At 54.7% G+C, this 15,060-nt stretch overlaps 1 protein-coding gene across 2 annotated transcripts; it reads left to right on the top strand.

Moving 5' to 3' along the window:
* The first annotated feature begins 2,144 nt into the window (after window positions 1-2,144).
* On the top strand, window positions 2,145-13,124 carry PABPC1L (poly(A) binding protein cytoplasmic 1 like). 2 transcript variants are annotated; one of them, XM_051633016.1, is made up of 14 exons: window positions 2,145-2,337; window positions 3,154-3,347; window positions 3,844-3,959; window positions 4,728-4,867; window positions 5,662-5,756; window positions 6,020-6,157; window positions 6,702-6,797; window positions 7,686-7,952; window positions 8,433-8,523; window positions 8,821-8,946; window positions 10,178-10,302; window positions 10,678-10,771; window positions 12,102-12,232; window positions 13,035-13,124. In XM_051633016.1, the coding sequence occupies exons 1-14, from the start codon at window positions 2,145-2,147 to the stop codon at window positions 13,116-13,118; spliced, it is 1,890 nt and encodes a 629-aa protein (XP_051488976.1). In that variant the 3' UTR covers window positions 13,119-13,124. The 2 variants fall into 2 exon arrangements, with proteins under 2 accessions (XP_051488976.1, XP_051488975.1); XM_051633015.1 differs by having other exon boundaries at window positions 8,818-8,946; window positions 10,178-10,317; window positions 12,102-12,246; window positions 12,971-13,118.
* Window positions 13,125-15,060: the final 1,936 nt, after the last annotated feature.

Genomic DNA, 15,060 nt, shown 5'->3' with positions numbered 1-15,060 from the left:
TGAAATGCACCCTTGTGAACACAGGGTTAGCTCCTCAGCTGGCCCTCTGTCAGTCACCTGCACATCCAGCTGCACTAGTGAGCCCGGCCTGTGTGCCCTCCAGGTAACTGCTCAGCTGGTGCTGTGTCAAACCACTCCGGGGAGTGCAAACACGTTTTCAAGGCAGGTGAACCTGCCCTGAAATCCTGCTTGAAGGGCTGGAGAGGGGGTTGATTGGGGCCAAAGCAAATGTCCCTCCTGGCTCAGGCCCAGCACAGCCCTATAAAGACAGTCATGCAGGGAAAGCTGCTGGTGGAACTGCCCTTCCCACTGCCCTGGGCTCCTGTTGCTTTGTATCCACCTTTTCAGCAGCGAGTTTCTTCATGGCCAAGTCATCACCCCTCCTACAGGTACCATTATGTCCAGCACAGCTGGGGAGTGAGCTCCGTGGATGAAGGTGACCTTACAACACCCACATGTCATCCAGACAAGAGGTGACAGCAAGTTCTGTACCCCGTGTGTCCTCGTTAGGTGTTGAGGGACTTTGCTGTGAAGTTTGGGAGCTCTTAAGTGGATAACGATGCAGGGTTCGCACCGAGCTGCGTCAATCTTACCGGCTCTTGCCTGGATTTGTTAACGTCGGGGAATTACCCACCGGAACTTGCAGGTGGGTTCCTAAAAAACCTGTGGGCGGGACGCCCAGCATTAGCAACCCCTGCCAGGGCTCAGGGGCAACCACGGCCCGTGCCCCTTCCCTGGATCCGGGAAGCCAAGCGGGCTCAGGCAGCTGCTCCCGCCCGCAGGTTGCAAAGTTAGGAGCTGCGGCTGCTGCCTCTGCCCGAACCGCGGGGCTGGGGGCTCCGGAGGGGGGTCCCGGGGGGTCCGGCCGCCCAGCCCAGCCCAGCCCAGCCCGGGGCGGTGCCGCAGCTGGCGGAGGGCGGGGAGGGCCCGTCCCACCCCCGACCCCCGGCGGGAAGAGGCGGCCCGTGCCCGCAGCCGCGTCCTGCCGCTGCCGGAGCGTGTGAGTGCGGGGCTGGGGTCCCGCCGCGGGGGCCCCGCGGGGCTGGGCTGGGCTGGGGGAGCAGCTCGCTCGGCTGCCGCTCCGACCTGGCTCTGGGGGTGCCCCGTGTGTGCCGAGCTCCGTCGGGTGGTCGGTGGGTGCTCAGCCCCTCCGCTCCCGCCGCCGGGGACGGGGCTGCACCGCGGCTCTGCGGGTTCCCCGCTTGGTTCTCTCCTGGTCCTCACGGCTGGGGATGGGTCTTCTCCTCTCTTAACTCCCTTCCCTCACCCTCCGCCGTGTTTGCTCTCTCAGCCTGTGCTGGTTCTGCTCTCAGCACTGCTGTGAAGCTCTGCAAGGTGCCTCCTGGCTGCATGTGCGGGGCTGTCCCGCAGAGCCGCTGCTGGCTCCCCTGGGTGCCACCCGTGGCAGTGACTTGTTGCACCTCTCCTGTGTGTGTGCCTTCATTTGGGGCATCCAGAAGGTGTGTTAACAAGTGTCTGAGGTCTCTTGGGCTCTAAGGTAAGAGCTCCAGGAGTGGGCTGAACTTTTCAGGGCAGAAGCTGAGCTTGTTTTTCCTGGGGGTCTGGAGCAGCGACTGATGCCTTCACACACAGCCCTGCACCCAACTGAAAACAGTTGGAGTCTGAGCATCTACTGTTCCTGCTTTGGGGGCCTTGTCAGCAAGCTGAGGGGTTGGGGATGGAGGCAGTTGCTGGGAGTACTGGCTGCAGCAGTGTGGGCTGCAGGGCTGCTCGTGGGAAACCACTCCCCTGGCAGGGCTGTTCCTGGAATTACAGTGGAAGTTTCTGGTGGGAAGGGCTGTTTATCATCTGAGGAATGAAGCTCTGTTTTAGCTCTCTTGAGGTTTGAGTGCTGAGAGGCACAGACTGCTGTGTGTTGTGTCCCTCTGGCTGCTCCTTGAGTGTGTGAGGACTGTGACTTTGCCCCAGCTCAGCTTTTGCACCAATATTGAAATGTCCCTGAAGTATATGGGAACTGCAGCATCCGCAGGGCATTTCCAGCCCTAGTGTTGCCAGTGGGAAGGGCACAGCTTGCCCTGCTGTGGTGGGACCAACCCTGGTGTGGGTCTGTGGCTGCTGCATGTGATCCAAAACCTGTGTTTTTGGGGTCTGTCTTTCTCCACAGCTGAGCTTTGTGGTTGACCATGAATGCTAGTGGCCCTGGCTATCCATTAGCCTCTCTCTACGTGGGGGACCTCCACCCAGATGTGACTGAAGCCATGCTCTACGAGAAGTTCTCACCTGCTGGGCCCATCATGTCCATCCGTGTCTGTCGGGATGTCGCCACACGCCGATCACTGGGCTATGCCTACATAAACTTCCAGCAGCCTGTGGATGGTGAGCTCCCTGAAACACAGCTCTGTTTGGAGCTGCCTTGCTACAGGGCTTGGGCTGTGCAAAAAAAGGAGGGGCAGGTGGTGGGAAAGGGGGGAGCTGTTGTTTGAGGGGATGCATCAGCTGTTAGGGCAACATTCTGCTGATGTTGGGTTTTGGGTGTAGCTAATCCCAATCTGCTCCCTCTTCTGTGGCTGAGGAGGTGACCCACCCCACTCCCATCTCTGCTTAGAGATGGGGAAGGTGCTGCAGCTGGGCTCTGGGCTTGTATGGGAGGAGAAAGGCACCTTGCAAGAGTCACTGTACTCTGTGAGCTGATGGAGAAGGGCACCAAAACCCCTTTTGTTTTTCCCTGGATCAATCAGCTGACTGCTGGTTTGTGGCTTGGAGAAGGCATTCTCCTGGCAGGCATCACAGTGATGCTGTGTTGCATGGTGTGGCACCCAGCAGGTGCTTCATGCTGGAGCGAGGCAGCGGTGATGGGAAGGTGTTGGGTTAGTTGCCCTGGAGACCAAAATCCTTACTGGGTAGATGAGCTGGATATCTGCCAAGCTGGAGCTTGCAGTGAAATGAGTGATCCCGTGGGAGTCAGACATGCTTTGGAGGGGGAAAAAAAAATAAAAAGGAAGAAGTCTTGTGGCTGGTGGGGAGAAGAGCAGCCCCTGCTGCCCTGGGAGGCAGAGATGTCTGTGTTGGTTGGGTTAATGACCTTCTGCCCAACACTATCCCTGATTCCTGTGCCCATCTCAGCTGCTGTAGGGTTTGAAGGCCACCTGTCTCTGCTACCCTTCTCTCCCCCTGTGTTTGTTTCTTTGCCAGCTGAGCGGGCCCTGGACACCATGAACTTTGAAGTGATCAAAGGTCGTCCCATCCGCATCATGTGGTCCCAGCGGGACCCTGGGCTCCGGAAATCAGGTGTTGGAAATGTCTTCATCAAGAACCTGGATGACTCCATTGATAACAAAGCCCTGTATGACACATTCTCTGCCTTCGGAAACATCCTGTCGTGCAAGGTACACGTGCGTGTCAGCCCTGCAGGAAAGGACTTGCCACAGAGCTGCCCTGTGTTCTTGGCAGTGTTCTCCAGCCAGCAGAAACTCACTTTCTCTTTTCACTTCCTATGAAGTTTCCACTAAATTCCCACCTTCTTTGAAGCCAAAAGGTCCTGCTGTGTTTCCCTTGGGAGTAGAGGCTTTCACCCATTGCCCCCCTGCTTCCCTGTCCCAGCACAGAGATGTTGTGTGCTGTCCTGCCTGAGCTCAGTGTGTTGGTGGCACTCAGATCTCAGGGAGCTACAACCTCCTGGGCATCATATCAAGCACTGAGCATCTGGCCCTGGGCTCACCCAGCTCCCTGACCTGCTGCCAACACCCAGCACTGCAGCAGGGTATCAGGGAGGGAAAAGGCCCCTGGAAAATGGGGGTGGGTTTTCCTGCAACTTTCTCATGTGCAGGCGTGGAGAAAACCAGCGTCTGTCTCTTTTTCTTCCTCCTTACTCTGCGTTTTTAGGTGGTTTGTGATGAGAACGGATCCCGTGGCTATGGCTTTGTTCACTTTGAGACTCACGAGGCAGCGACTCGGGCCATCGAGACCATGAATGGGATGTTGCTCAATGACAGGAAGGTGTAAGTGCCGAGGGGGGAGTGTCTCCTCAGCTCTGCGCTTGCCTCTGCTGCTCCCTTTTCTTGGTGCCTGCTCAGGAACAAACCCCTGCCCTGCTCGGGTTGCCACCTCCTGCTGCTCTGTTTTCTCCCCTCTTCCCATCCCTTCCTGCTGGGCAGGCGTCTCCGCTGTACTCCAGGGCAGTGAGTCACTCGTGGTGGATGCTGGTGGAAGTGTGATAGTGGTTTGGAGCTCTTCCTGTTGGTGGGGAAGGAGTCCAACCCCAGGCTGTGTTTTATTGCTGAGGCAGGGTAATGAGTGCTCACAAAGCAGGGCTGGTCCTCGATCTTGCTGCCAGCATCAGATAATCTGGGCAGGAAGAGGTTTTGTCGCTCTGCTCACATTGCGTCACCTTCTTCTCTACATCCCTGTCTCCACAGAGGGCAGCAGCTGCCTGGAGGGCTTGGGATTAATGTGGAGCAGGAGAGCTGGCATTTGGTGGCATCCCTTGTGGTCTTTTGGGGTCTCCTGGGGTGACACTCCCCAGAATGGGGCTGTGCCCTGTGTTACCACTTCAGGAGTGCCACATGGGGTGTGTAGGCAGGGGAACACCCTGATGGGACAAGATGAAATTGCTGGATATGAAACACAGGGTGGGTTTGCAGGCGAGGAAAGCCCAGCCTGAGGTGCTGGCCTCTCTCCTGGTCTGTACAGAGACGGATGTGCCTGTGTCAGCCTTCCCTCTCCAAAGGACACGGAGGGCTTCACGTCCCTGTCCTTGCTTCCTGCAGGTTTGTTGGCCATTTCAAATCCCGCAAGGAGCGCGAGGCCGAGTTTGGGGCTCGGGCAATGGAGTTCACCAACGTCTACATCAAAAACTTTGGGGATGACATGGATGATGACAGACTGAGGGAAATATTCTCCAAGTTTGGTGAGTACGGTTGTTTGAAGCAAAACATCCTTGTGTCTGATAAACTGGAGTTGGGGCACCTGCAAAGTAACCTGGGCCACGTGCTTCACTGACATACTGAGCCCCTCCTCTTGGTGGGACCTGAGCTGCTTCAACATCATCTCACCAAAGGACCACAGCAGCTTCAATCATCAAGATGTTACATGTGCTTTCTGCTGTGTTGGAGGATAACTTGCTATGTACTGTCCTGAAAAAAAACTGGTTTGACTTTCTTGGGTAACCAAAATGTTTGGGGTTTTTTTTAATTGTCTTGAAACCCACCTGCTGCCTGGCTGTAGGAGCACTGGGAATAAGAGATGCTGAGTCTGAATTTAAAGCAAAAAAGGCTTTTTTGGTTTAGACCATTGTGACAGGGTTTAGTGTTGTGCCAACCCACAGACCGTACTAACCATGTCTGGCCAGTGTTAGCTCAGGTGATCTGTGCAGACCATTCCTACAGACCCGAGATGTGTTCATATATAAAGGAGATGAGAACTTCTGGCCAAACAAACTTGATGCACTGGCTGGAGAAACCCAAAGGCCAGCAGAGGAGACAGCAGCATCCACAGTGGGAGGGATCACCCTCACCAATACGTGCAGCCTCCCATTCCTGCCCCATGGCAGGGATCCTCCTGTTTGGCTCTTCTGTGCTGCCACAGCCATCTGGTCTCCTCGCTGGCCTAGCATCTCATGGTGGCTCCTGAGCACGGTGCTGGTGCCAGCAGCACTCCTGTGGTGGGCACCCTCCAGATGGATGCTCTCCTTTCCTCTTGCAGGGAAGACACTAAGTGTCAAAGTCATGATGGACAACACTGGCCGCTCCAAGGGCTTTGGGTTTGTCAACTTCGAGAAGCACGAAGAAGCCCAAAAGGCAAGAGGTTCCTTGCTGCCCATCTGCTGTCTCAGCCCTGAGCTTGTTGCTTGCTGATGTTCCCACCTCTCCTTGGGGGGCAACCTCACTTGGCTCCCTGCTTGCTGGGTGCTGGCACTGGCAGGGGTGCCTGGATGGGCAGGAGCTGGCGCAGGGAGCAGGGCTGCAGCCCCAGCTCGCCGTGGGGCCTGAGTGGGGTGGTGGGTGAAGAGGAGAAGCCGTTGGCTTCCTGCTGTGCTCAGAGCCCTCCCCTCGGCTGGCAGGCGGTGGCCGACATGAACGGCAAGGAGATCAACGGGCGGATGGTCTATGTGGGCCGAGCCCAGAAGCGGCTGGAGCGGCAGAGTGAGCTGAAGAGGAAATTCGAGCAGATCAAGCAGGAGCGAGTGAGCAGGTACCAGGTAAGGGGAGAGCAGGGTGCTCCATCCTGCAGGTCTGCACTGGTGACGTGCCCTGGGTGTCCAGGGACATCCCAGCCTGGGGATAGCACTGGGCTTTCCAGAGCAGGTCAATGTTCTCAGTCACTCCTGCAATTAAAAAAGACCCACACAGGGGTCTAGTCACTGCCTGGTAATGTCCTGGGATGCTGTATCAGGAAAGAGGTGAGAGATCTAAACCCAGGTTGATCTTGGCAGGTGAACAAATGGGTCTGCTCTTTTCCAGAAATTTAAATATTAGTCTGGAAATGAGGCAGCTTCCCAAGATGTTGGAGCAACTTCATAATGATGGTCTGGGCACCATGTTCACTCATGGTGTCTCACCTATGAGTGGAGCACACCTGTGGTCCTGGGTCCACATCACCAGCCCTGCAGCAGCTCTGGAGAGGACATGTTTATGGGATGTCTCACCCTCTGGCTGAGCTGCCAGTGAAATGTGCATCCAGCTTGAAAAGCTGCTGCAATTTTGGGAGCCTGGAGGCCAAGCTGCATTTCTGCCTCTTTGCAGGGTGTCAACCTGTATGTGAAGAACCTGGATGATGGGATAGATGATGAGAGGCTGAGGAAGGAGTTCTCTCCCTATGGCACCATCACCAGTGCCAAGGTGAGGGACTGGGGCTGTCACTGGGGCTCCTGGGGTCAGCCTGTTGGTGTGTGCAGCCCTTGGGAATGGATTGGGATTGTCACTGAGCAATACTGATGGCCTGTATCTCAAGCCAAGTGTGAAGAACACTTGTACCCCAGGCTGTCCTGAGGACCTTATTGATTCAGCAAATATTTTGTGGCTTTGCTCAGTTACCTCAGCCCCGTGAGGTGCAGCGTATGGGACCTTAAAGCCACATCATCCCAAATACTGCACAGCTGCTCTGCAGTTCAGGACCAAGGTGACACTGAGACAAATGGAAATGATCCAAAAGCTAGTTTGCTCTGGAGAGAGTGGGATTTGCCTGGCTGACAGGCTGGCTTTTGCCTTTTGGAAGAACATTGAGAGTGTCAGTCTCGCCACAAAGATGGTGTCAAGCTGTGTGTGTGGGTGCAGGGGGATGGTCTGGCTTTGAGGTCAGAGATCTGTGACCTGCCAGCTGCCATGGATGGATGTTGCCTGGGGAGGGGGTGGTGTCCCCCTCATCCCTAGCCCTTGCTGGCTCCTGTGGCATTAAGCACCAGATCATTGCTGGCCTGTGGGTCCTGTGGGGCTGGGGCACAGACCCCCTGGGGGAGGTCACAGGCTGCAGATCTCAGGCTGGCTCAGTCTCTGCCATCTTAATTTCCCAAACCTACTGGTTTTTGCCCAAGCAAATCTTCCCCTTTCATGGAGAAACCACTCCATGGGGAGTCCCTTGGGTGCAGCCCCATCCACCCCACCTGGGGTTTAGGGGCTAAAATGGGGTGCCTGGGGGTCCTACGTGCCTCACACACACACACCCTGCCCCGCTTTGCAGGTGCTGCGGCGATCCGTGGACTTAGCTGTCTTGTTCTAATCCAATTTTAGGTGATGACAGAGGGTGGCCACAGCAAAGGGTTTGGGTTTGTATGTTTTTCCTCCCCAGAAGAGGCTACCAAGGCCGTGACAGAAATGAACGGGCGGATTGTCAGCACCAAGCCTCTCTACGTCGCGCTCGCTCAAAGGAAAGAGGAGCGGAAAGCAATCCTCACCAACCAGTACATGCAGAGGTTGGCCACCATGAGGGCTCTGCCTGGCCCTCTCCTGGGCTCCTTCCAGCCCCCCCCGGGGTATTTCCTACCCCCCATCCCTCAAGTGAGTCCCTCTTACCCACTGGAGGAGGTGGGTGGCAGTTGGGCTGAGGAGCGTATCCTGGTTTGGGATTGGTGGGATCAGCGTTGGGATCCTGTGTAAACCAGGGCTCACCAAGATGCTGGTGGGATGCAGGTGCTCCAGGCAATGGGCTGGGGGTTTAGTAGCCACTGACTGCTCCTCAGAAAAGAGAACTAAGGAGGAGTTTGGTGTGAGCATGGAGAGCAAGTGCCCTGGTGAAAGGAGGGGAGGGAGAAGGGTTGTAGAAGTGCAAAAGCTCATGGGGAGGAGGCAAGTTGAGCTGCTGGAGGACATGCAGGCATCAGGACTGCAGGTTGATCTTTAAAGGGCTCTGGCATGTTGCAGACCATGTGGTTTTTTTACCTCATTTGTCCATGTGTGGTGGCCACTGAGATGCTCTGGGTTAGATCTGGCTTAGCTCAGCTCCCAGGTCATCTCAGATAACATGTTCTCCTCTCCTAGCCCCAAACCAGAGCTACCTTCTACAGCCCCAGCCCAGTTGTCCCCATCCGTCCTGCCACTCGCTGGAGTGCACAGCCCTCCCGGCCACCCCGTGAGTCAGCCTGCCTCTCCTGGGGGCTCTTGGCACCATCTGGGCTCGGTTAGGGGCTGGGGGTCTCTAAAAGCAGAACAAGGCATGTAGCCATGGGGAGCTGTTGCCTGGAGAGGAGCACGGGGGAGGTTGATGCAGGGCTCACGGTGATGGGCACCAGGGGATGAGATGTTGGGATTGACCCCCAGAGGTGAGGTGCTCCTGAGCTTTCCCCAGCCACTGTCACTCCCCACCATGGCTCCTTCCATGTCTTTGCTACCAAGAAGCTTTATCAATCGTGCTCCATCTCTACAGCAGCATATCCTGCAGCTACCCCCATCCTGAGGGCTGCTGCCCAGCCCCGGCGCCTGCTCTCCAACATCAGCACCATGAGACAAGCCTCCACCCAAGTGCCCCGTGTGCCCTCCCAGGCCCAGAGAGTGGGTGAGTAGGAGAAGGACCCAGCTCAGACACCACTGTAGCCATGTGTTAGCGAGGGTGCTTGCTGCAAGTTGAGTCTGCCTCTGAAGATGGGTGGGTTTGTGGGGTTGCTAGTGGAGGTGTCCAGATGGTGCCCTCAGATGTGATGGGGCTGGAGCAGTGCCTGTAGTAATTTTGGAGTAGCCTTACAGGTAATGGGACAGGTCTCTGACACGTGAGTTGGTCTTTTTGGCCACTGGTCCTTGAATACATTTGTTAAAGATGGTGATGATGCAGCCATGGCCTCTAGGCTTAGTGCTCAGATGGAGGTGGAGATTGGGAAAGGACCTCCTGGACAGAGGCAGGGGTTCTTGCTGCCAAGGCCATGCTTCCAGAAACACTCTCCTGTTAGAAGTCTTTAGAGCAATGTTCCAAGAACCAGATCCTGCTGGTGTCCCCAGTGCCTTGCTGTGCTAGGGCTGTCCCTGTGTCCTGAGGTGTCCCCTCAACCTTGCCAGCACACGTGGCTGTGCTCCTGCAGGGCTGGGGGGGTGGTGACTGAGCTGCTGCCCTGCAAGTGGTGCCCAGAGCACTCCTCACTCAAAGTGCTTCAACCCTGTGTCTGTCCCATCACCTCTGTCATGGGTTAGTGTGAGTCAGGAGGAGGAGAATGCTTGCTGGGTTGGTGGTGTTGTGCTTCTGAGGCTCCTCATGGGCAGGGTTTGAGGAGAGGAAGAAGCAGCCCAGGGCAGAAGCTGCCCGCCTGGTGGGCAGGGGAAGGTTTGAGGTCCCCCAAGTCATGGGACCATCTGGTGGGGTAGCATGTTCCTACAACCCTCCTGCCTTTGTGTGATTGAGCCCAAGGTGATCTTTGGTGTTGAGTGTCTTATAGCTTGAGCAAGCAGAGGGGCCAGGAGGGCTGTCTTGGCTTATCCCCTCTCCTTGTGTCCCCGTTTCCTCATTTCCCTGCCCTTGCCTCCCTGCAGGAGGGGAGCCAGGGTGAGCTGGGGGCACTTCCTTTTGCAGCCCACCCTCCTCGGTGCTATTCCCACCCTCTGTTCCCGGATGCAGACGGGCTTTCCAGGAGGAGAGACAACGAGGTGCCGGTGCCCTTGCCGGCTCTCCTGCCCTCTGCACAAAAATCTGACCACCCCAGCCCAGCAGGCAGGATGGCAGGACGTGACCTGAGGGCTGTTTTGAACCCTTAGGGGAATTTTCCCGGCTCCTCCTCACGCCTGTTCCCTCCCCGCTGCAGCCAACATCGGGACGCAGACGGTCAGCGCTCGGGTGCCCTCCTCGCCCGCCCCGCCGCGCCCGGCCCCGCACTACAAGTACTCCCCGGCCGTCAGGAACGTCCAGCCCCCGGGGCACATCCCGCCCGTGGTGGCCCCGCAGGTGATGGCTCTGTGAGCTTTGGCTCAGCCCCGGTGATGTTCACCCGTCCCGGGTTAACGTGCCCCCTTCCCCCCGGCAGCCCCGTGGCTCCGTCTGCGCTGGTGCTGCAGGGACCTTTCCCGGGGCTGCCGGGGCGGCTGCGGATCCAGCAGCCAGACCGCTGTGATGCCTGGCTCCAGCTTTCCTGGAAGGTGGCGTTTGGATACAAGCAGGCAGTGCTGGAGTCTGCATCAGCAGCTTGGAGTGGGGAAAAATGCTCCCGCTGGGTTTGGGGGGCAGCCCTGGTCCTGCCAGCCAGGTAGCTCTTGCTTCCCTTCCAGTGGTTTTGGTTATGTTTTGGGTTGTTTTTTTTTCCTCCAGGTGGGAGAACCTGCTGTGCACGTGCAGGGGCAGGAGCCACTGACAGCATCCATGCTTGCAGCAGCCCCTCCTCAGGAGCAGAAGCAGATGATAGGTGGGTGTCAGGGAGGAGGGCTGGCTGTGGGGCGCCGTGTGCCCGCGAGGGGATGTGGATTTGCATGTACCAGGGAAAACTTGGGTGCTGGGAGAAGCCATAAGCCTTGGTGGGGTTGTTCTGTGTCATTGTTTGGACAGTTGTTCTGTCATCCCACCCAAGAGGGGGAATCAGGAAAAGAGACCCATGGGTTGAAATGACAGCAAATGTAATAGAATAACAATGAACTAATACTAACCCCAGTGCTAGCATGAGAGACAAAGTTCTACCCAGCTCCAGATCACAGTGCTGAGCTGTGCACTCCCAGCAGGGGAGGCTGAATGCCAGCACTGCCAGCACCACAGCTCCATTGAGAACCTGGCAGTCCCAGCAAGTGGAGCAGTATAGCTCAGGTGTGGGACAACAGACTAGACCCTCAGGAAGGCAGCCATAGTTGAAGCCCCACACAACCTTGCATGCTTTCCAATTTACGAGTGTGACGTTTATGGTAGGAATACTTGGCTTGGCCAGCTTGGATCAGCTGCCCTGGGCTTTGCTGCTCCTCACCCACAGCATCTGCTTGGTTCAGAACTACCCTTGACCTCAGTCACTGCAGAAACCTGCACACCAGAGCATCTGGTCTCTCATGTTCTCATAGAAGTGGACTCTGCAGCCTCTCAAAACTAGAGTTTTTTTATGAACAGAAAAATTATTTTTATTATTCTGTTCCAGCAAAACCAGGACACTCTGATATGCTGCTTTACAAAAACCCAGTAAATCCAGGCTGTGTTGGAAGGGTGTGGAAGCTGCAAAACCACTGCCTGGCAGTGAGAGTGTCTGGCAAAGCTCTGCAGGAGAGGCTGAGCTCCAACCTGCCCGTGCTGGGATGGGAGCAGAGTAATTTAGGGAGGGAAGAGGGAAGCATATGCACAGGGGTGAGGCACCCTGGCAAAACTAGTGGGGAATCTGGCAGTGAAATAATCCCTGTGCTGGAGGATGGGATTACAGGATGAGGGCAATTAGCATTGTCCCTGGCCAGTCAGAAGTGGCTTTGCTCCTCCACACTAGTTGCTTTGTATGTCTCACAGGTAGGGCTAATTCTCCTAGTTGTCTGGGGGTGCTGCTGTGGGACTGGCAGCACTTTGCCTGCAAACACTGTTGCCGTGACCTGCTGGAGCAAGTTTGCTCGTGAGCAACGATTTTTTTTCCCCCACCATCACCACCCGTGGCTCCTTTCAGTTGAAAGGGCAGAGCTGGGAGGGCTGGAGGGTTTGCACTGACTTTGAAAATGCTGGAGGTCTTGCATGGAGGTCTTGCGTGGTGCTGATGTCCCCCCTCACACCTGGAGCAGGCGAGCGGCTCTACCCTCTGATCCACGCGCTGCATCCCACGCTGGCCGGCAAGATCACTGGGATGCTGCTGGAGATCGACAACTCGGAGCTGCTGCTGCTCCTGGAGTCTCCTGACTCCCTACATGCCAAGGTAGGAGGCACTCAGTGCCCAAACAAATCACATCCCAGAGGGCTACCTACCTGCTGCTGCTAGGGAAGGTGACCATGGCTCAGCAGATGGGTCAAGAAGATTGACAGAGAAAGTAGCTGCCTTTCATTTTAAAAGTGAAAAATGAGCAGGAAGGGCCTTGGTTTGATGGCACCACACCCAGCACCCCAACACCTGCCTGCCTTCAGCAAAAGAAGCTCAGAGCAGCTCCCCAGAAGCACGGGCCAAGCTCTGAGGTGGCTGGGAAGTGAGAGGTGGGAAAAGCAGGGTGGGTGTCACTCCCAGGAAGGAGATGGGGAAATATTCCTTCCTGAGAACAGAAACCAGATTTCTTCCATTTACTACTTAAATCTTGGTGAATATTTAGCTTTGGTTCCTATCAAAATAGTTGCAGTGGATTGGCTGCATGTCCTTGTTACTCCTTGGAGAGAAGATTCACTTCTACCCTTTCGCTGGTGGTTTCTGAAGGAGCCTGGGCTCTGCTGGGTGGTGTCAGGCAGCTGCAGCTACAGAGAAGTCTGACTTCTCTCTGATGCCTGTAGAAAAGGGTGAATGCTGGGGCATTTTCCTAGGGAAGAGACACAAGGGGTTTGTGAGCTCATCAGTCTCCTGGCAGAAGCAGCAGATTTAGATGGTATTGTTATTACAATTTTTGAAGTCCTTTCCCTCCTGGAAGTGGGTCTGTGCCTAGGGCAGAGCAGGACTGGATTATTGCCCTAGTGTGCCTTGTGCTCCGACGCTGGAGCAACTCAGCTCCTCCCCACCTTGTGCTCTCCATTGTCAGATAGAGGAGGCAGTGGCTGTTCTCCAAGCACACCAGGCCACCGAGGCCCCTCACAAGAGCAGCTCCATGCCATTCCTGCAGTGACTCCAGGTAGGTGCCCAGAGCTGTTGCAGGTGTCAGTGTGTGTGTGGTGTGCTCGGGGGTTTCCAGCTCTGAAACTGGGGATTGGGTTTCTTGTCCAGTCCAAGTAAGGCTTGATGAGCAACATCAGACTCTTTGACTGTAAAATTCCGTTTCTTAAACTGCATCTTCTGTTTTCTGGATGCAGAGACATAGTTCTGTGTGGGGTTTTTTTCTGTGCTGATAAGGGCAACAACTGTGCAACCAGCAAGGAAGATGAGAAAGGACTTTGCTTTTCTGTAGGTCTAGTGGGGACCAGCACAATCTTTCCTGGGATTTCCCAGGGCTTTTTGCTGAGCCTTGTCAATAGATACCTATAAAATGCTAGTAGTCCTTGTGGGCTTGGTCAGGAGAGCTGGTCCTGCTGCTGAGGCTGGGACAGACCCATCAACAAGCAATTCAGATTCTCATGTGCCCCTTAAAAGATAGTATTTTCTTCCCTTGTGATCACAAGGAAACTGTGTCCTAATCCAAGTTCAGGTGAATTTCATCTTCTCTGGATGAAATTGCTTGTATGGGTTCTTTGTTTCTTGTAGACTTCAGGACTGAGAGCAAGCCCTGAGAACATTGCCTTTGAAGAACAGCAGCAGCAACCCCACCGTGCTTTTGGAATCGTGCCCATACACTGACCTTGGTTGTCTTCAGTGTCCTATCCTGTATTTTTTGTGTGTATTGTAAACCTTGCAGAGGTAAAAACCTCCCACCTTAACTCCCTTCTCACCACTGAAAGCATCTTGTGAAATGTAGTGTGGAACCCAGCCTGGTTCAGTTGCCCAGGAAATGACAAGTGCTGATGAATCATCAGTTTTAGTGAATTTATTGGGTTCTGTAGTTTTATTTGTTCCTGTAGCTGACACCAATAAAGAACTGATGCTTCCACCTTCAAAGCATGGGTTAGTTCCCTTTGCAGAAAGCAAATACCTTTTCCTCTGTTTCATGCAGGTGGAGGGATGGACTTAAGTCAGGCTGCTGCTATTAGTGGTTGCTGGTGGGACAGTAGTTCTGAGAGCTGGCACGAAGGGACAGACAGGATTAAATGAACAAATTGCCAACCAATGGGCTCTCCTGATCCTGACTCTCTAGGATGGCTTTAAGCAAATTTCACACCATCTACCTGGATTTCATCCTTTCTAGCTAGTCCTTTTTAACTTCCTTTTTAAAGGCATCATCCTCCTGTGGTTCTCCTTTGTAACAGCTTGTACACCTGCAGCTGTACTGGGACCAAGGACCTTCTGCTGGTCACCACAGTGTGTGTCTGTGGTGCACAAGACCAGCTTTTGAAGTATTGTGGTGTAGCTGTAAATCAAAAGCTGCTTCTCCAATGTGTGCTCATGACCAGTGGTTTCAAGGAGTTATTCACTGATGGACCTGAAAACATTCATAACCCATCACGTCCCATGGGATGCTCCTTGCTCCCAGGCATAGCTGGAACCTACTGGTCCTGTGTTCTGCTCTCTGAGCCTCTCCCAGAGCATGGTGCTGTCATCATCCTGGCCTTAATGCTCTGCTCTTCCTACTTAGGAAAGGAATCTCAGTTCCTAGAGGCTTCCTGGTACTTGAGACTGGTGATGGATTGACCCTACTTGACAGGAGCTCACCTCCATCAGCTCCTTTCTGTCTGACTTGTGCTGCTGTTGCTGTCTCAATTTTCCTCCTGTGCTGTATCACACTCTCCCTTCAGCTTGCTGCTGAGTCATCCCTCCTACCTCTTGTTTGCTTTCCAGCATTTTAATAGACTCACACATTTGTTCCTGCATGGTTTCTGTTCTGCTCAGCTGAGGTTCTGGGGCTTTGCATCACTCCTTTCTCTTGCCTTTTTTTATTATTATTATTATTATTATTATTATTATTATTATTATTATTATTATTATTATTATTATTATTATTATTATTATTATTTTGCTAA

Source organism: Apus apus, chromosome 15 (assembly GCF_020740795.1).
Source record: "Apus apus isolate bApuApu2 chromosome 15, bApuApu2.pri.cur, whole genome shotgun sequence".
Lineage (NCBI taxonomy): Eukaryota > Metazoa > Chordata > Aves > Apodiformes > Apodidae > Apus > Apus apus.
This window is presented reverse-complemented; position numbering and strand designations above follow the sequence as displayed.